This window comes from Erpetoichthys calabaricus, chromosome 13 (assembly GCF_900747795.2).
Source record: "Erpetoichthys calabaricus chromosome 13, fErpCal1.3, whole genome shotgun sequence".
NCBI lineage: Eukaryota > Metazoa > Chordata > Cladistia > Polypteriformes > Polypteridae > Erpetoichthys > Erpetoichthys calabaricus.
The window spans coordinates 76,274,356-76,297,229 of record NC_041406.2 but is presented as its reverse complement, the minus strand read 5'-3'; the positions used below and the strand labels follow the sequence as shown (position 1 = coordinate 76,297,229).

Sequence of the window (22,874 nt, the reverse complement as noted above, 5' to 3'; positions counted from 1 at the left end):
CTATGGCTGAAAGAACTGGGTTGTGTGCCTTTTCTGTCGAAAGGACATGCAAAAAAAAAAAAAAAAACCATTGATCCCTCAAACGACTTTATTTTCATCTTTTTTTTTCTCAACCCTCATTTGTCAGTAAAGTGTATTTCATTTTCAACTCATATTCATCTCTAGGCTTTAAAAGAGGATCAGCAAAAAGGTGTTTTAAAACAAATGGTTGATGATTAAGCAGAGCAAAGCTGTGGCTTTTTTCTTCTATATTTAAACATAAAGACCTTCAGTCTTTTCTTTCCTGTTGCCAAATCCTTTTCATGTGATGCAGGTTTTGCACAAAATGAAATTAAATAAACACAATATGTTGATTCTTTCCAAAAATACATCACTCATTTGTAACTTGAAACTGAAAACCTTCCAATATTTTATTTATATATACAGTTCCATTTTCCCCCAGAAATAAAATTTCTTAGTACAGATGACTAGTATGCTTCATATTTATATTTTGAAAGGTTAACTGGTTTGTACATATTTCTGTTTCATAGAGTTCACATCTACTTTGATAAATTGAGTCGATCATCTCCATTGTGTTAACCAATAACAAGCAGAAAGAAAGTGACAGACAGACAGAAGGACCGGGAGGTGGAGAAGGGGTTGAGAAAGGAAGAATAAAAGAGAGAGAATGACAGGTACAAGAGAATATACAGCAGCTCGTGTTTCACAGGATAAACTATATACAATACAAATCATTCATACAGTTTGAGCCTAGAATATACATTTCGTCACACTGATATAATAAGGTGAGCAGACCTTTCACAACATACATGTCAAATAAAAATGTCATCTTCTGCCCTTTCAAGCCAAGACATAAAAAAATATATATTATTGGCCAGAGAGAGCTTCTTGATTACACAAAATGTTGTAGTAAAACATGTACATTAAGAAAAGACTAACTCACCAGTAGGCTTACCCTTTCAGAAAAGGGCACCACGTATATTGCCTTGAATGCGTCTACTTATCTTTGAAATGCATACTGTCTGAATTGGCGTTATCAGCCTTGATCACCAGTTGTAAGGGTAGGGAGTTTACTCTTGTCTTTATTAGCAGCAGTGAACAATTGTTTTTAATCCAAATGCATCAGTTACATTTCGATCAGGGACACTGATAACCAAATCCAGTAGGACTGCCGGGAGCGCTTTAGGAGTCTGTCTTAAATAAAGAATGCATTCAGACCCTTTGTGTCTTGGAAAACATAAATATTAACTTTCTCTTTCGAATCGAACTGTAGTTTAATGACATGAGATAGGGTTCATTTTCTTGTAAAGTCAATGCATGATTACCTTTATTTCACTGATGAAATTCAAAAGTTAAAATAAATAAATAAATAAAAATAAAACAGCCTGAAATGAATGTAGAGTTTGCTTGTGTGTTTAAACACTGGTATCAACACTGAAGAATTTTGTGGGAATCCAAAGGAGAAGCTGAAAAGTGTCAGAGGAAACCATGAAGATGGTTTCGAGAAATAAATAAGACAGTGTGATATGTGTGGGTGTGTGTGTGCTTTAATATTGTAACAAATATTTTGGATTCAGTAAACCTACCATTTGGTCCTAAATTCCCACAAACATAACGACAACAGTTCTGAATATTTGGGTTGTCATTCGTAGTCTGAGTTTATTCTAATAATTTAAATGTGTTTGATAAAATGTTTGCTACACTTTTTTATTTCTGTCTTACAAAGAGCACAGACTGCATCGCCATTACTTTGTGGACACATTCAGGACAGTACAAATAGCCAGTTTATCTGAGGCCGAAGCCATTGTTACATCAACCTTGTACCTCATCCCTTAAGCTCTCACTTATCATCCTGATGGAAAATATGGAGTGTCACTGTGATAATTGTAATCTGGACACACTTTTTGCACTAGTTTGTAATCAGTGCTGTAAAAGGAGATGTAAATACAAATTACTTTAAACGGCTTGGAGCAGAGCCATGACACATGACTTTGGGTCTGCTCCTGGTAGCAGGTTTTTGAAGGGTCGTAATTACAAAGTGTGTTTTTAGTTGCTTTGTCAACTTTTTCATACTCAATTCGGCAGTTAAAGGACTTGGAATCTTTGGCATCTATCACAGTTTGTTGTGCCAAATCAAACTCAACAATCTTAGTTGGGGGTACCAAGCTCACAGATACATTCCCTTGTCCGGTGGAGTTGTGCCGAAAGTAGACGCTGAAAGTTCCGTTCCCGTGATCTACAATTTTTCCTGTTATCAGTAAGTTGAGCTTGACTGTTTTGATATTGGAGTGAAAGTCTCCCCAGCCAAACATTTTCTTAAACTTTCCTGTTTTAACAATTGGCCGTCTTTTTGCTCTTGGCCGAGGATCCTGAAGATCTGTAGAGTTTCTTAGCCATTCCCACAAGTCCTGCTCAGAGTAAGGTTCTGGGGTGTCATATCTCAGGTCCAAAGCTGTGGCGTTTTCCTTTCCATGTAATGTCTGTGACAGCAGTCGGCTAATAGACAAGTCTTTGCTGCTTTCTGTCCATATATGTTTTAATGTAGATTTGGGGCTTCCTGATTTTAGAAGTTCTGATTTTCTTGTGCTTGTAGCATTGGCACAAGTAACCTGCAAAGAAAAAAAATACAAATTAGAAACTGTTGACAGTGATGCTTTTTTTAAATAATGCAAAAAACTACTGGAAATTCACATTACATGCATGTTTACACCAATGTACACCAATGTATGTAGGCCTATATAAAATGCTACGGTCTGGTTGTGTGTCATATTACAATTCACAAAGTGATGGGAATAGAACCTTGATCTTGGTCTTAATTAAAAGCTTATGAACTAATACATTCTGCAGATTCAAAAAATTCAAGGCGCAGAAATGTCAGCAAGTGACCTGTCTTTGTGGGTTTGTAACAACAAATTGATCACAAAACTAAGGTGGCTGATTCTATTGGAAGAACACCATAATAGGAAGAAGAAGAAGAGCAGAACCAAGAGCATCAAGTGCAGGATACAGAATGCAAGAATGATGTTGAATTGCATGCTGACAACTGTTGTTTATATTTAGCCTTTGTTGGGACGCAACCCCTTCCCATTAGAAGATGAGTTTAAAGTTTAAGACGAGCTGCAATGACAAGCAAGAACTAATCTTGAATATCGATCAGTTGAACAAACAAACAAACACGATGGCTCATAGATATGCAAGAGAAATTTAACAATACAGAATGCAAGAACACCCCAGAGATAAAAATGAACAGTGACAATCAAGAAGATCGAAAATTATTCAAAACTTTCAACCATATTGCTTTTACATCGATGTTTCTTTGAAGGCCGCTACTTAGTAAAGCTACATCAGCAATGTGATTAACGTCAAGCTGTATTTTTTAATGTTGAAAACAAAAGAAGGTGTTGCCAAAATAGAAAAGTTTCGCTTGCTCTAAAAAAATGATCTCTTCTACAGGAAATGAAAGAATTATCTATTTAAAAAACATACAGGTAAGACGTTTTTACAGCTCCTTATCCTTATCTTTTTTTTTTTTTTTTTTTTTTTTGCATTTTATTTTAGAACTGTGGGTTCATGTGTTTCACTACTGTTATGTATAATTAAGATTTCAAATTTGCATTTTGTTTACCTTGGGGAGAACCTATTTATTAAATTTTCTTTTCATATTATCATGAAAAAAATAGAAAGTTAAGTATTTTTAAATGACATTTATATAACTTTTATAAACAAAGACAGCAAGTAGACAACAAAAACTTATAAGCTGCATTAATTGTATTGCAGTCATTCATCAATCTGCACACAAGTATCTGTGTTTTAACTTGGTAGACAAGTGGCCCCAATATAAATAGCTGCACAGTTTGCCATTAAAATCATGAAATGGTTTCCTCCCCGATCTGTCTTGTGCAATACATAGCTAAAATGTTCATCCTTGTATGACAATAAACTGATGAAAACATGTTATCTGTGAAAATGCTAAAGAGGTTGCCATTGAAAATCCTGAAAAGGCACTGATAGATATAATATAATTGCCTTTTTAATCTTATTCATCCTCAAACAGCTAAAAATTACACACATAATATTCAGTTTCTGCATTTTCCTATTCCAATGTAAGATAAAAGGGCCTACACCTGCAGCATAGAACACAAAGCAAGAATCAGCTCTGGACGGAGTGCCAGTCCACCATAGGGCACACTAATGATACATCCATACTTAGTCTTCAGAGCCAATTATAAATCACTAAATACCCATATCCACTCTTTTTGGGGAGTTTCGATTAGGTAATACCTATAATGCACCTGGTTGTCACATACTGCTTTGTAACAAGACATTAACAGAGGCTTCTTTTGTTCTTAATAAAACAAGGCATCGATAAACTGGTTATTTATCTCTGTGTTATGTGGTATACTGAAACAACCTCCCTGTGGTGGCTTAAGTGGCTGATAGTGTCTCTCTCAATATCGCACACTTCAGCATCAGGCTTTGTGAAACCATTATTAATTCTTAATAAGATCAAATAAAGCTCTCATTTTAACAAGTTATTTTACCACTACCTCACAAGTGCTTAATATGCCACAATGCACACAGGTAAATAACCACTTTGTAAAACTAATTAGGACCAAAGGAAGCCTTTAATAAGGTTTTATTTCATAACAATATGTGACTAATGGATGCATTACAGGTAATATCTAATCTAATGTGTTACCAGGTTTTGTTACTCAGACAGAACACACACATATACAAGGGCAAATGTGCAAATCACTGAGACTGGGAGCAGGTTGTTGTTTTGGGTTTTGTGAGGCAGCAGTACTAACCAGTATGCCATTATGCGGTTCACTTAGAAGAGAATTATATATATTTTATTAACTAGTGACTTGTTAACTATTGACACTCGAAAGATGTAAACTACCTGAACCAAGAAAGCTCTGAATGCATGACAGTTGGATATAATTTAGTTAAGCTTAAGTGTTTGACATATTTTTATTGACCACTTTTGTTTTGAAGACGTAATTCATGTTAACCACAAACTACCTTACCATTACTTTGAAGAATTCTTCATTATATTTATGTGAAAATATAGATAACAGTTAATATAATTTATCACGGCACAGTGGTTAGTATTGTTGCCTCACAGCACTTGGTCTCAAAATCTATTGCTTCCTTTAGATGTGTTGTTTACTCAAATATCAGTTTCCATTAACAGACCAAAGACATGCCGGCAGGTTAATTTGTTATACTAAATTGTGAATTAATGGAAGTGTCTTGCAAGAGAGTGGTGTAAATTTCAAGCTGATATTTTGGCAGGCATTTATAGCTGCCATGAGAAGTTCCGGTAGAACTGAACATCTGAATGACTTAAAAACAGGCCGGAAAATGTCAAAGCTTTTGTTTTCTATTGTAGAAGAGGGGCAAGTGGTTTTTGAAGAACAGTGGGCACATTCGTGTTAAATATGGTTTTGGACTAATTACCTAAGATGCCCTCTCAAGCAGTTAAGGCGGTGTATTGATACAGCTGCTTCCTAAACTCTGCTTAAATGTCCACCAGCAGAGCTCAGCGATGGTAAGGCATTCCTGTACTGTATATACAATATGTCATCTCTTCAATGCTTTTAGTGATTTCACTGCACTTTTAGTCATGTTTCATCTTCTTTTAACTTAAATGTTTGTGATATGTAAAATTAATCATACATACTGCAATAATTACATTAGAACTAGGCATGACAGTTTTTCATGACTAATTATTGTAGTTTCTATTAAGAAATAAACATTACTTATTTGCTTTCTGTCATCTCAGTGATTTAATTAGTGCAAGTATACAACTCTTTGTTAACATGTCAGCAGCATGTCAGAGTGGGGAAAAGATAAATATTAATGTATTTATTTGTGAAGTACAGTACTGACAATAGCTGTTCTATCTACAGGTAAAGTACTGAACTTTAAACCAAATGGTTGCCTAAATTCACAGCTCTGACTCAATGTGTGACCCCGAGCTATTCGCTTAACCTGTTCTTTCTCCTAGTGTAAAACAAAAATGTGGAAATGTACTTTTAAGCACTTTTAGTATATCTCTTTATAAGCAAAATTATTACTTAGTGGCAGTTCTGCATTAAGGGCAAGGTGGAAATTGTACCCACATTCCAAGAAGATGGCAATCACTTGCAAAATTAAATAAGTAATAAAATATTTATTAGCAAACTCAGCTTAGTTGTCATAATCATTTCTTCTAATTTATATGTAATTTTTTATCTGGGAAAATGTTTCTTTTTGGATTGTGAGAAATTTTCTTCACGCCTGGTACCACTAGACTGTTTCTGGGTTGCTAGGGCAGGTTGTTTGTCCCAGCACACCTTTAGTGTGCCTGCATGTGCAGCCTGAATTCTTTAGTTCCTCCTTGCATTCTAAAATATAGAGTCCTCCCAGGCAACCATTGTTTGAATTTTCTGTGGCACATTTTAAAGGCTGCATAAACTTGTCATCTCGCTACATTAGAATAGTTGTCATGAACATTACCATAAATCATGTTGATTATTAAAGTGCAAAATGTACATTAAATGTTTGGGACGACATCGGACTGAAGAATTATATTCTGTGTTCTTAGACTGAAATTATGAGTGTGTTGAGTGTTGACTGTTGACCGTGCAGTGTGCTATTTCCTGAATGAATATTCACTTTAATTTCTGCTTTGAGTTTTGAGCTTAACTTTAATGCATGTTGAAAGTAGTGAGAAGTCAAGCAAAATGACACCTTTTATTGGCTAACTAAAAAGATTACAATATGCAGGCTTTCGAGGCAACTCAGGCCCCTTCTTCAGGCAAGATGTAATAAAAGGTATTTTATTTGACTACGTACACTCACTACATTCATAATGGCTAACATGGTACAACGCCCTAGTACTACATGCATGTTGAAATATATTTTAGTACTGTCTTTTGGTAGCTGTAGTGTATGAGAAAATAATCTTCATTTTGTGTGGATGCCTAATTCATTATGAAATATAGAGTCTCTCAAGATTTACTGGAAGTCACCTCCTTGATCATCCATCCTTTAACAGCATCCAGTCTTCAATGGCTCCTTCCATGTGGCTCCAATGACCTGTTCACCACTATGTCCATTGCCTGCACATGTATGCTACCAGCTGCACCTCACACTGCCCACTAGGGGTCAGAGGCAGCACCATCTGCAATCACTATCCCTAACTCTGTCAGTCAGTTCAAGCCAGGATGCTTCCGGAGACTCACCAGCAGCCACATTCTCCATCCAATGGATTTAAGTACTGAGTCCAATCAATTTAAGTGAAATGACTACTCCAGGGTGCTGGCCTTAGTGGCAAAGTGTTAAAGAAAAAGTCATATCTGAAAATGGCAAAAAAAAGTTAAGATAGGCAAAAGCTTGTAATCATCCAGAAATCTATTGTCCAACATCAGAGTTCTTTTGTCCATTTTAACCTTTTTTGTTTTCAATGTTGCTGATGACACTGGTATTTGCTGTGTACCATCTAAAGAAGCTGCCAACTGAGGACCTGAAAGATGCCTGTTCCTCAAACTAAACACTCTCATGTACAAGCATCTTGGCATCTGAGCATACCTTTTCTATCCTGGTCAAATCCAGTTTGCCCCTTTCTCTCAAGATAGTAGAGGACACCTTTCTACTAAACCTTTAGTTTATAGGCAATCAGTCAAATGGAATATCTTCACCAGACATAACGCTTGGAGTTCTGTCCAAAGAGTTCAAGAGTTCAGCTCCTGGAAACACTCAAAGCTTTAGAAATGGATGTATACTGTTGCCCTGATCTCTTCCTCACCACATTTATATTGTAGAGGTCTACAGAGAGTTCCTTGGATTTCATGGCTTTTGTCCCAACATGAAGTATGAATTGTGGGATCTTAAATATCCAGGTGTGTTCATTTTTAAACGATGTCCAATCAATTCAGTTTACCACAGGAGGACTCCAGTCAAGTTCTAGACACATCTCAAGGAAAATTAAAGCAATCAAAATGCACCTGATCCCAATTTGTGTCTGAATACTTACATAAATGAGAGATTTCACTTTTTGATTTTTAGTAAATTTGGAATTCTTTTTGAAAATTTGTTTTCACTTTGTCATTATGGGTTATTAAGTGGGGATTGAAGGGCAACAATGGTACATTTTTGCATTTACAATTAAATCTACAACACAAAAACATGCAGCAAGTGAAAGGGTCTGATTACTTTCTGAACCCAGTATAACAGGAGATAGCATGTCCTCAATACTTTTTGAAACAGGTTATTTTGTCCTGCACACATCTATAAATTTTTGTTAAGTACTTGCTCACAATTATGCTTTAGTATCAGGTAAGGACTTCCTTTCAGAAATAAACGGGCCTCCATTTGACCGACAAATGGAGTGAATGTTACGTAGCACCATGTAGGGTAAAAGTTGAAGCTCATTTTGGAAAGTGCAAACACCATCTATTACCAAATTACAATTACACATGACATTAGTCATTCAATTTATAAAACAGACTGATTATTAGTGTTCATAATGGTCATCTCCATAGTCCATGCAACTGATTACTGCTATTACTCATTCATCTAGGAAGGCAAGGTGCTTTGCTATTTTCAAGTAAAAATTGTAAGTAAAATAAGGAGGTTGAGCCTCCATTCAGATCCCACTGGAACAAGATTTTCTCAAAATTGGGCCAAACTAGAAATACTGTAGTCCGTAAGCTGCTGCTTAAATAGCCTTGCTACACAATAAGATGAAGTTCCTATAACTTACGCTCTAGTCATTCAGACATGTTTACCAGAACAAATGCAATATATTAAATGTGGAGTTTTTAATCATATCTTACTGCTATAGTGTAATGTGATTTCATTTATAACTTCTCAATAATAAAGATTAATTTCAGCCCATTATTTAAATATTGACTTTAATTTAGTTAATATTACAAATATGAAACCATCAAGTATAACTTCTCATAGTTTAATAAATCTGGAGACATAAGATTATTCCCTAAATAATAGATATGTATTCTGCGAAGTCACAGAATCTAAATTAAACAGTTCATTAAATGGACATCCATAACATTTTTTTGTGTTCATTTAGGATTTGTTTTTTTCTCCAGATATTTTAAAATTTACATAAACTATATTTTCTCCAGCAAGTTCAATTTCCTTTATTTTCACTGACTGCAATGAACAAAGACCTTCAGCTATTAATCAGTAGTGGAATATTTTAAGAAATGATGATTAATGAATGTCAGCTTTTTCCTTCTTTAATGCAGATAAATGAGAACAGATTTTGTACTATTCAACGGAAAAATCTGACATTGATAGCCTGATTCCTGCTGTAAAACATGACAGCAAATCTATCATGTTGAGGCCATGCATTGTGCAGGTTGACCTAGGATCAATACTTTGAAAATAAGGTTTTACCAGCAATCAAAAAAGTCTTTGGAAATCAGTGCCTCACCAGATATGCTGAGATGCCCAGCATCGTTCCGGCAAGGGATTCTGTGGTAAGCACTTCTTAATAAATTCTAGACAAACTGTACTAAGTTTGTCTATTATCTAGAGTGAACATTACAGTTTAATATCAAGTGTTCTTTTTTGTCAAAGACGTCTTATTTAACAGTGTTTTTAGGGACTCTTTTATTGTTCCTACTCAAACAAATTTTCGCAATTACTTCAAAACTGAGGTTGTTATTTGAATTCACTTCTTTTTTTCCTTAGATGGCTACATTTTATATAACAAGCAGTTGTATAAATTATAATTGCTTTCAGAGAGCTTTTCCACTGAACTAGTGTTTTTACCCATGCCACTTCTGTTTTGTCTCAAAAATATGAAATATGCCGTGTTTTATACAGTCCCCCACATTTTCAGAATGTCTGTATGAGGTCTTTGGTCACTGTACTAGGATTTATTTGGTCGTGTCAGCAATTCTTGATTCATATACACTGTCTAAAGGGAGAGGATCCCTTCTGTGCTATGGAAATTAACTTGAAACTGTCATTGTAATAAGATATAAGAAGCTTTTATCAGGTAGCTCCTAAACCAGGTCTGGGACTCCACTGTGTGTTTAAAACTATTTTAATAATGAAAAGTTAATCTATGCTCTTATTTTATTTCATGAGTCATTTGTCATATTCATGCAGTCTGTAGAAAAATGTTTGAAAGACAATGGGTGAATTGATTCTCTTCATATTTTTCTTGTTGTTTTACACATTAAATTTGTGAACACCTAAATGCTTCAAATAACGGTCACTTAATGACTCAAATAATGAAGACTGCAGTAGAGCATCTATTTTGGTACCATTTGTTTCTGAATTCGATCATCCTAAAGTAGCAACTTCAATAAAATTTTAGGAAAGACATAAGAGAGAAAATTGAAGCTTGACAGGTATTGATACTCACCCTTTTCACTCAAAATCTTGTTGAGTTTTTCAGAAAAGTAAAAAAGCATTTGTGGAAATGTCTCTTGTTGTGCAATAACTACACTGAGTTATCAAATTACATGTTTTACCTACTAAGAAACTGGCTGTGTAAATAATAAATTTACTGGGTTTTATGTACCAGGGCTAAGAACTTTTCATTTACTTCTGTGGAATTTAATTATATAATGATAACACTGTTTTATAATATTTTCAATATAAAGAACTGAGCACTGACCTTTTGCCAATATGAGTGAAAGACATCCAGTGATAAGGATTTATTAAATATGCACATTATAGTTGAATTTAAAGGAATAAGTATGTGAATTACACACTTGTATCATATATAATTTATTGTAAAATACATAAGAGCAAAAACATATTTAAGAACATTCAGTCTATTAAATCATTTAGCTCTTTTCATTTTTAATTTGTTAAGTAATAGCTACCGTAAGTGGTTACCATACCTTATCCAATGGACACAGAGGAGTGGCCTGGCTAGAACTGTAAGATCTGAGCTAAACATCAAAAAATACCAACTGAATGTCCATTGTCCTTTGAGCATTTGGCTCTAAACAGATAACAAAATCCAGTCCTATACTATTTATCGTTCTTTATCGTTCTCCAAAATACAACTGGTCATTTTTAAGTGGCCTGATCTGACCGAACTACAAACATAACTAAGTCCACTTTCCTAATCAGTTATTCTTTTGGGTGATTTAACATCTACGCCGATTTTCCTTTATATAACCTTACATTAATAATGTTGTTTGCTCATAGTTTTCTTCAATCATTTTGTGTGTTTTTTTATTTCTGCTGGTGGTTCCTTATATTTAACCAGAGCTTTGTGTTTCATGAATTAATCTGTTATTTGTTGTTTAATGTTTAATACTGTATTAGTTTGCATAAAGTATTAATAAGTTGATTTTTTACTGTGCTGTTATTTCCTTTGTACACATTCAAATGTTTGTGAAATACTTTGAGCACGGGAAAGGTGTTGTATAAATACTGTAAAATGCATTCTTCTTCTTATTTTTTCCCAGTATTAATTAAAAACAGCCAGGAATTTATATTTAGAAGGGTATGCTTTTCTATTGTCCAGAAGAGAGAATATTGTTGCTTAAACAGTTTTTACAGAAATACACAAGATCGGGTTGATCCATCTATTATGTTGACCAGGTAACAGGCAAGAAAACAGAGCAGTAAAAAAAAAAATACACAGTCTTACTTTACTGATTAAAAAAAGCATGTGTCACAATTGTCTTTATGAATACAAAGGCGGAAAACTACAAGAACTAACTGAGGAGTTTCTTTCTTTCTACCTAGCAATAGTGGTCCAACATGTCTTCAAAAATCAATTTCCTACACTCTCATTTAGATTACAAAAGAGAACATGGAAAAGGCCTCTGATAAACATGAGCTCAAATGAAGAATGGAAAGTGGAGTGAGTGTCTGTTGGCTGGTGTCTGTTGGTCGTTCCACCATGAAACATTTTCAGAAGATTATAAGAGAAAATAACTATCAAGTGACTACTTTTTGAAAGTAATAATTATATTTTGATGTGGGCAGTAAGCTTACCAGTCCATAGTAGCCAGGGTGGTGTTCTACCCTTCAGTCTCCTGGGAAAGTAACCTGAGCTCAAAAGAAACACAATGCCTGAACAATCTTACCAGGAAAGCCTACTCCATCACAGGGAAAACTGTGGACTCACTGGTAGCTGTTGTGGGAAACAGGATGATGTCAAAATTGGACACCATCATGAAAAATCCCCTCCATCTTCAATGATTCCACCTGGTGTACTTGTTAACTTTATTTTCATTTATTTACTTACTTATTGATTGATTGGCTGTATTATCTATCCTCTGAGTCCGTATTCTTGTTTTTTATATTTCTCCTGCTGTATGCATCTCAATTTCCCCATGGGATTACTAAATCTATCTATTTTAAACAAATATATGTATAATTTTTATTTTTAAGTCAAAATAATTTCTTTTTTTTTTCTAAAATAGTGTTTTTTTCATTTTTGAAGACCAGTGTTTCTCTTTATACAGGTAGAATCAACAGTGCAATTAAAACTTTTTTCTTTACAAACAATTATTACTAATACATTATTGACAAAGGACAAATGGCAAATATATTAATTCACTTTTTCTGAAATATTATAGTACTTTTTCCCAAGCAACATATTCAAATTAAGATACCAGATTCTAACTAAACAAATTTTAGGCAACAAAAGAGCAAGCTATCTTAGAGTATTTCTTACTGTGTATACTATAATAGCTAAGATATCATTTTGTGTAGCTCTTCCCCTGCTTTTCGTTCCTTCTTAATTTTTAACAGCTCCAGTGCAGAGGCCCAGAAGCTTATGGATAAAACGTCTGATGCCGACTTATAGCAAAGTAAGGTTGGCGACTCATTCTTTCTTATTTGGCCTTCTTAGTGATGACTCATGCTTGACACCAGACTTCATGTTCTTTAACTTTTGTGTGATCCTTCCACCACAGGTACTTTTATTAAAGAGACATCCTTTGTGACAGCACAGGAATACAGTTTGCTCTGAAGTTATTTTCTAACATAAGTCAGTCAGTCAGTCATTTTCTAACTTGCTTAGTCATGGGGGTTTACCGGAGCCTATCCCAGCTAGCATAGGGTGCAAGGACCGGAACAAACCCTGGACAGGGCATCAGTCCATTAAAATGTTTTATCCATATTTTCCAATAGATTCCAGAACCATAAAACATTTGTTTAAATCTTTTAATTTTTTTTTTAATATACTGTACAGTAATCCCTCCTCCATCGCGGGGGTTGCGTTCCAGAGCCACCCGCGAAATAAGAAAATCCGCGAAGTAGAAACCATATATTTATATGGTTATTTTTATATTGTCATGCTTGGGTCACAGATTTGCGCAGAAACACAGGAGGTTGTAGAGAGATAGGAACGTTATTCAAACATTGCAAACAAACATTTGTCTCTTTTTCAAAAGTTTAAACTGTGCTCCGTGACAAGACAGAGATGACAGTTCAGTCTCACAATTAAAAGAATGCAAACATATCTTCCTCTTCAAAGGAGCAAATAAATCAATAGTGCTGTTTGCTTTTAAGTATGCGAAGCACCGCGGCACAAAGCTGTTGAAGGCGGCAGCTCACACCCCCTCCGTCAGGAGCAGAGAGAGACAGATAAAAAAATCAATACGTGCCCTTTGAGCTTTTAAGTATGCGAAGCACCGTGCAGCATACTTAAAAGCTGCACACAGAAGGTAGCAACGTGAAGATAATCTTTCAGCATTTTTAGACGAGCGTCCGTATCGTCTAGGTGTGCGAACAGCCCCCCTGCTCAATCCCCCTACGTCAGGATCACAGATAGTCAGCGCAAGAGAGAGAGAAAGAAAAGTAAGCTGGGTAGCTTCTCAGCCATCTGCCAATAGCGTCCCTTGTATGAAATCAACTGGGCAAACCAACTGAGGAAGCATGTACCAGAAATTAAAAGACCCATTGTCCTCAGAAACCCGCGAAGCAGCGAAAAATCCGCGATATATATTTAAATATGCTTACATATAAAATCCGCGATGGAGTGAAGCCGCGAAGGGCGAAGCGCGATATAGCGAGGGATTACTGTATCTCTAAACATTATTATGTCGGTTATATTTGATCACAGAGATGAGAATCCTAGTCTGGAAATTTATTTAGCTTTTGAGATGCACTGCTAGCCAAGTGTAAAACTCCAATCATTCACTCAGCTGACAAGTGACCAGCCAATCAAGTATACAGTTTAAGAGAAACAAAAAATGCAGCATGTGAATGGTCATGGTATGTTGTGTGCACATACCTGCAGATGATTTAACTCAACCTTGTTGGTCAAATGAGTGAGTAGGTGGGGCTTTATGTTGTGTCTTTCAAAGGGGAAGGGGAAGAAATTGAAAGACATTGATTCAGAAGTATGGCAGCGTCTGTTCCAAGTCCATAATCAGAGAAATTAGGTATTACATATAATGTATCTATTAGTCACATATTGTCACGTAATAATACCTTAACAAAGGCTTCTTTTGGTCTTAATAACACTTAAAAAGCATCAGTAAATTGGTTATTCTTCTCTGTGTTGTGTGGCATATTGAGAGCTTGTGATATGCTTGTGAAATTACTTTTGAATATGAGAGCTTCATTTGGTTTTGTGAATCCCTAATTATTGCTTAACAAACCTTATTCTGAATTATGCAATAATGAGATACACATTTATCACTCACTTAAGCCAAAGTTATTTTAGTATGCCATATTGCACATAGATAAACAACCACTTTAATTTTTCCGCATTATAAGTAGTACCTAATCTAAAGCGTTATTTTTTTCATTTACTTTACATTAAATAGATTAGACAGCTCTTGGATGACAATTCTGCTTGGTCAATATTGTCAGTACTATCTCTATCTATCTATCTATCTATCTATCTATCTATCTATCTATCTATCTATCTATCTATCTATCTATCTATCTATCTATCTATCTATCTATCTATCGTGAAGCTCGGCCCAGACACAGACAGGCGGACAGTGATGGTTCACCCAACACACGTTTATTCGTATTTTTTATTTACAAATAAAGTGCCACACAACCTCAAAACTCCCCAACAGTTCAGGCCTCTCACACAATGATGCCTCTCTTCAGGCCGCCTCCTTTCCTCTCCTCCCGAGCTCCATCCTTCTCTGTTCCCGACTCAAGCCCCCGAACGGAGGGAGGTGGCCCCTTTTATAATCACCTGGACGTGCTCCAGGTGCCTCCCGATAATCTTCTGCCGGCACTCCCCAGTGTGGCGGAAGTACCGGCTGCAAACCCGGAAGCACTCTAGGTGTCCCTGGTCGTCTTCCCCCAGCACTTCCAGGTGTGGCAGAAGTGCTGAGGACCAGGGCTCTCCAGGCATCCCAAAGCCACCAGGGCAGTCGCCCCCTTGTGGTCTGGAGGAGGCATAAGCCCTCCTCCAGTCCTCCTGGGCGTCCTGGCTGGGTACCATCCCCAGCCACACGCCACACTATCTATCTATCTATCTATCTATCTATCTATCTATCTATCTATCTATCTATCTATCTATCTATCTATCTATCTATCTATCTATCTATCTATCTATCTATCTATCTATCTATCTATCCACTAACTGCATTATCTGGTTTCACCCGGGAAATTTCGTAAGACAATGGGCATCAGTTAAAGTGCTGTCATTTATTTGGTGGTATCAGAAGTATTATGTAACTAACTAAATGCTTTTCTGCATACAATAATATGTAGTTTTGTTTTGTTTCTTTTATTACCAAGGGCTAAAACAGGGTGGCACAGGAAATTGGACATTTTCAATTGACGTTTAATGCATGAAAAAACACATTACAAAATACATTTAATAATGAAATGTATTTTACAGGATATGCAATTAGTGATGGTAATCATTTTATGTCTTGAAGATAACATCATCAAGGTGTTGTTCGTTTCTCCGTAGACATTCTGACAACCTGTTGTGGAAATTCTGCATTGCTCGACATAATATGTAAAGTGGAAAGCCAGCAATTTCCTCTTCAATCCTCTTTTTTAGTTCAGCAATGGTTGCAGGACGTGTGCGGTACACTTGGCTCTTAAGATGTCCCCACAGAAAAAAAAATCACAAACAGTGAGATCTGGGGATCTTGGAGGCCATGGAATGTCACTGTTGTGTGAGATGACGCACCTTCCAAACAATCATCGAATAGCTGCCATCGATTGTTGGGCAGCATGTGAATTGGTTCCACCTGGGAACTTCTTTTTTAAGGCTAGACCCGTTTCTTTGAAATTACATACCCATGTTGTAATCGCATGAGCAGACGGGGTCCGATCATGATGTCCTAACTGGAAATGATGCCGAAATTTCCTTTGCACAGCAGTCACATTATCACCATTCTTATATAAGGCTTTCACAGCGAACGCTCATTGCGTACCACTCCACTGCTCTATTATAACTAATGGCAATTGGTTCTAAATGAGGTCACATTGATCCCAAACAACTGCCGACGCCCCATGGTCACCAACACCTAGCTCCAAAATTTGCCATTTCCCTGTGCCACCCTGTATTATTGGCTTATCGGCGGGCAGTGTGGTGTAGTGGTTAAGGGTGTATGCCTGACACCATGTAACCATGAACAAGTCACTTCACTTGCCTGTACTCCAACTGCAAAAACAAAGCAAATGACACAATTTCCACGGCTACTCCATTAGAAATGTAAGCACCACTATCTAATACTGACATTGAGGTATTATAAATCGGGTTTTTGGGTTAACCTTGGAGTTTAATGCACCATAATTGAAGAGTGGTTCTCTCTTAATGTTTTAAGCCCTGCAGTCAAAAAGCAGTGTTGGAGTGTATTGGCTTCTCTTGAAGTTTTCAGCACCAAGATCAGGGTCCGGAAGTAAATAGAGTGGAACGGATGAACTAGAGGAGAGCTGGTATGCATCTAAGAGTGCCAGTAGTCAAAGGCAAAAATCAGCACTTGCTAACCATTGAGACTTTGCATCTTCCTTAAGCTTTGCTGAAATTTTTTTCCATTTCACAACATGAGTGCATCTTTTTTTCCTGTCTAGGACACTTCCCTGTCTTCAGTCGTCTGTCTAGCATATTGGATAGTTGAGCTATCTGCATAGCCCATCAAATGCTTCTGTTTCTTTGTTTGCATAAAAAATTCTGTGCAGAGTATATAAGTTAGCATGATATTAATACATATCGAAAAATAAAAAAACATGTCAGCTAATTTTTTTCTTCTATAATGCCACTAAATTTCAATCAAATTTATCAAAGCACTTTTGAGATTTTGAGTTATATAGTTTTTCTCTTGAGGTGTTACCCTTAAATACTGGAATATCAAAATGTCCTTTCTTAGTGGATACCTACTGCCCTAGATGTATCAACCTGCCAAATTACAGTTTTTTAACTAAACGGAAAATAGTGCTGATGAGCGAGTGACTGACTGAACGAGTGAGTCAACTTTGCATTATATACTGTATATATAAAGTTACTTTAGTGTGACTTTGTTAACAAAAGTCTTCCAGAAAAAATATGTGATTTCCATGCTGAGAGTATTACATCTCTTCTTCATATTGTTCGGGCTCGAATCATATTGGGCTCACTGAAAGTTAAAAAGCAAACAGCATGAAGCTTTTTGTCTGTATACAGTCTTGGCTAAGATTTCAAAACTTTGTCTCTGTGTACGACAGGCAGAAGCCTTCTGGATATAGAAGGACAGGAAGATTCCACATTTGAGGTATAAAGAAGTTATCTGGTTAAAATCTGCACACCATCCAGAAGGGGCACAGCTGTGCCGTGAATATTAAAGTTGCTCATCACCCCTGATAAAAACAAAAACAAATCAGCCTGTTTTTTGGTTTGGCCTCATCAGCCATGAGAAAGAACTATAACTGTTTAAACTGTTATTTTTTATTATTGTATTGAACGATAGGTGGTGTGACATAATAGGTTTGCACATTACACTTTAAACAAGGTGATCAATTTATTCTGCTCTAGGAAGTCACTAAATGCTCCTGCCTTTCAATTACTATAAATACATTTGTAATCAATTGAATTGTACCCTAATGTTGACACTGCCTCAGGTGAGTGCATCTGACAAAAACTGGCAGTTGATTAAATTAATTTTTCCTTTGCAAAACACTTCCCAGCTCTATCAAATTCATGTCTAGTTCATAATTCATGGAATATACAGTACTAGTTCTCAGTCTTCTGCTAAAACTAAAAACAGTAAGTAATCATAGACAGATAAATAAATAGATACATTTAGATAGACTAAATCTGTAAGACACTATCTTTCTTTTGTATTCAGGATGTGAGATGTCCATTGTGAATAGCCACATCCATTATTAGCAGTAGCTTTACATTAACTCTCAAATACTGTAGAAATATCAAGGATGGCTACATTCTCATTGACACAATCTTTTTCCAAGATACTAAGGTAGCTTTTTTCGGGGGGGGAGGTCTGCCTTTAGTGCTGCACTGTTAATTAAAAAGTTTACAACATAATTTATTAACACCAGCAATAATTACAATTAAGCACTTTACACATCAACAAAAGATAGAACAAATCTCATCTATAAAACCTTGTACAACAATGGCTCGCATTCACACAATGTCCCTTCTACTAGTAGTCATTACAGTAAATATATTCCTACCTGTTTGTAAAGCCCACATATCGATCAGTCCATTCACATTTGATTAAAAACGATTTCCTTTGACCGTTGCAGAGTGCAAGGACACCACGACTTATAGTGATTCCTTTTTAACAACACAAATAAAATCATTAAATTGCGTTAGTTTTCTTTTGTCTCAGACTGCAGACAGTTAAATGTATTTTAATTTTATTAACTGGTTAGAAAGTGAACTGCTCAAACATGGGCTTTAATATGATGCAATGTCACACTGTGCTTTTTATTTAAAAGAAGTAGATTTTGTTAAACATGACAATACAGAATTTAACCTCCATTTTTGTCATTTTTATTGCCTGGAACACATCTGCTCTATTCAAGCAAATTTAGTGTGATTGCACAGTTCAGAACTTGCATGGTATTATATGTGTCAGCTAATGACAGTAATGAAACTAACTGCAGCCATTATTGTGGGTTTTAGGACTTCAACATCTGTTGAGTATTAGCCTTTGCCTTGTGCCAAATTGTGCTCTGTGGTGCCAGATTCTGCAATTGCATGTCATTACTTGCTTTTTTTCTTTTTGTTAGACGTGTCCTTTGTAAAATATTATCACTAGTCTATTTTGTCCTGTGCAATGTTTTCGCGTTCTATAAACTGATCAGTTAAACAAACGCTTGCATGTGCCATTATAAAAATAATAGTTATTATAATTATAATAATAATTACTGTAAATCCACATTTTTGTCCTATAAACTGCAATTTAATTGTACCTGTTATTTAATCACTTTGATCCCAAAGGCTATGATTCTGTTTAAAATAAAACTTCACTGATTAGACATTGCTAACCAATAAATAAGCAGTTATTATCTTTGAATGTTTACATAAATATAAAAGTCAACCATTTACTTTTAAATGTGGCAAAGGGTTATACAGGGGAAGGCAATAAGCTATTATAAAAGAAACCTTTATATAATTAATTAAAAAAAATATTGTGATCAGTTAGTATGCTGTACAGATGCTGAAGTGTTGTTAGCCAGCCTTCATTTTTGTATTGTACTTTGTTACGAATGGTTTTCAGATTTTTAAATTATAACCATTTAATGAAATGTTTTATTCCATTTTTTTAGATTGTCCTTTCATTTTAACTTATTTTTGTGTTGTTAACACATAAAAGTATTATTATGAATTTGACATTGCAAACATTTTGTTAAGTGGCACAGTGCCTAATGCTACTGCCTCGTGGCTCCAGAGAGGTCTGAATCCTGAATGTATGGGATTTGCGTTTTCTTTTCACATCAGTGTCAGCTTTCTCTGGGGACTGTGTTTGTCCTCCAACATCCTAAAGACAGTAGCGTAATGGTAATTGGTATCTCTAGGTTGGTCCAGCATGAGTGAGTGTGTGTGTGATATAATGGACTAGTGTTCTGTCCTATCCAGGCATTGCTCCTGGAATTGCGCCCGATTGACTATTCACAGCTAAGAATGGAGTGGAAAATGTAGGGATTGATTGACAAGTACTCGTGCTTATCACTTCCTTAAAAAATCCTTCTCGCTTCTTGCCGTTTTAATAAACTTTATAAAGTATTTTGAATGGTCAAATATATAATTTGTCACTCATGCATATTGGAGGATTTCCTTACGGACTCTGTTGAGGTATGTAATAACTCACCAAGACGAAAGGGGGTACTGCTGCTAACACTGTCTTCTCCTTCTCTCCCCACAGCATTGAGAATCCACCTAGTGAGGGCACCTGGCACTGCCGCCTCTGGCACACCATACATAACAACCCCAGTTTCCCAGAATGATGCATCATTTTGGCAAGAGTGACCCACTAGATGGAGCTCCTGAGCAAACTGATTATTATCCATGCCTTGAAGTCGAGCTTTACTTTTTGTAATTTGCAGCCCAGATACATGGACAACAGCGCCTAAGGAGTGGTTCTTTTGTTTATTTTTGTTGTTTACTAAATGGGACGACCCAGATGGCACCCTAAATTTTCTTCTGGCAGCCTGTCATTCCTGCACCCGGCCACAAATTAAATAATGAGAAACACACATAGTCATATGCAGTATATACAAATGAACTATATTTAAATGTCTATGGCATTGTGCATAAAAAAATAAAAAAGCCATCGGTTTTAGTGTCAAATTCTTTGAGTTTTATTAACAATAAAACAGTAAAAAATGTTATTATATTTTTTAAAAGTTATTTTGCTATTATTAGAGAATGTTAAAGAATATTTCTGACTAATTTAAAGGCTGTTCTGATAATGATCTCCAGCAACAGCAATGCAGAGTACCATGTGCCATAACATGCTCAGCTGGCCTATTGTGATAATCATTACGTTAACTTATGAGGGACCATAGTGTCAGTTACGACCTCTGGAGTATGGACAGAAGGGTTTCCTGGGTTTGGTGCATTGCTCATAGAACCAGTAGTATGGCACTTCTTTACCAGTTACTGTGTTTTGTATTGTGCATGAGCACTCGTATCAGCACATTGCTCCATGAATGCTTCATGTGTGAACTTGAAGAAGCTTATATGAATACATAGCTTCACATTCAAAAACACTCTTAGAATGAGTACTCAATATCTTCTCTTAAGTAAGCTCACAGATTCTACAGAAGAACTAAAAAAGCAAAACACGAGTGGAAAGTTCAGAAAGAGCTTCACTGGACTATACTTGCTGCTGTAAAAACCAGGACAGGCCTTCTTAGCAGGTGCAGGGCTTCTTTATCATTAGCCAATCTCTATATACTTTATAATGAATAAAACATCCATACAGGATGATATAAAAGAAAAGTTCTCTCAGAAATAATTCTTGTCAAGCTCTATTTTTTTTTAAGATATTTTAAAGGGGAGAAGATAAGCTTACTCTCACACTGGAGTAAAGCCTGTTTATATTCTTGTAAGAATTTGTTTCTTACAGTAAACATGTTTCTTACAGTAAGAACTTTTCCTTACTACAGTTGGACTAATTGATGCAGGATATGCTAGTGCCACGTAGGTTCAAATTCATAAGGTATAACTTAACATTCTCATTTATGCATCAGACAGAAAACAACCCTGCACTGCAGGACCAATTTTGAGTCACTAATTAAAATAACTTACATCTTTGAGGACGTGGGAGGAAAAATGGAAGATCCAGAGGAAACCACCTTCATATAAAAGAGCACTTATCCAATGTAGCATGGTTTTCCTGTACACACATTCCTTTAAAATAAACTAGCTAGTACTGTGTATTTGGTAATTTCTTTTTATTTCATTTGAGAAAAATAATGGCTTTGCTATGCACAGGCGGAGGGCTACACAATACAACACACTGACTACAACATTGGACTTTTGTTCTCAACAATATAACCAATACTGTATAGCTAAAATAAAAATTATGTTCCATTTGCTATTCATTTTAAGCATCACCTTGGATAAGGTCATCACACAAACATACAATATAAAAATATAAATATACTTCATGTTTTCCTGCTTTTGTTCAATTTTCATTGCTGAGAACTTCAGCAATATGAATAATTGAAGAGTAGGAAAATACATTTGTATTATTTTTGATGGAGTACTCCCACCATCTATAGTAACTATAGCAATGTCTCATTGACCTTTGGAAATCAATATATACTTACCATATATAATGATTAGTCCTAAATTACTATTTCATTTATCGTCTTTTGTTCAGCACTGATAATCTCCACTTCTTGCACTTACTTTTCATTTCTTGATTAAATAACCCTTTAGAATGTCATAGCCCTCCAGCTCAGATTTTGATGCACTTTGTCATTACTTCTCAGCTGCATTATTGCAATTAATTTTCCAATAGTCTTTCTAGATACAGTAGCTTAGCGACAACACTACAGCAGGTTAAAAATGCTGCTAATCATTTTTTTCCAGGAATGAACAATAACCTTACCATGGCTTAAGCAGATGATCTCTTTCTTATCAACAATTGAATAAGAGTTACATTTACATTTACTTATTTGGCTGACTCCTTTATCCAAAAATTAAATTTAAAAATTTAAAATTGTAGCACACAGGCAGGTCAAGTAACTTGCTCATGGTCACACAGTGTCAGTAGCAGGATCTGAGCCCATAGCTTCAGGGTCTGAAGTCCAAAGCTTTAACCACTACACAGAGGGGTTTGCCAAGATTAAATCGAGCCTCCCAATACCTTGAACAGGTTTGAGCAGAAGTTGGTGATGGATGAAAGGCTATCTATTTGTCTAATTCTCATATAAATTGACCATAAGCAACTACTAAGGCTACTAACAGGCTTAGAAGACAAGGCTGGTGTGCATTAAAA

The 22,874-nt window shown here is 35.8% G+C and overlaps 1 protein-coding gene across 1 annotated transcript in view; it reads right to left on the bottom strand.

The window, feature by feature from the left end:
• Window positions 1-668: 668 nt before the first annotated feature.
• Window positions 669-22,874, bottom strand: part of nxph1 (neurexophilin 1) — a 255,396-nt gene continuing 233,190 nt past the window's right edge. The window contains exon 2 of the mRNA XM_028817149.2: window positions 669-2,609. Coding sequence (XP_028672982.1) covers window positions 1,848-2,609 — 762 coding nt within the window. The 3' untranslated portion in view covers window positions 669-1,847. The remainder of the gene's footprint in view (window positions 2,610-22,874) is intronic.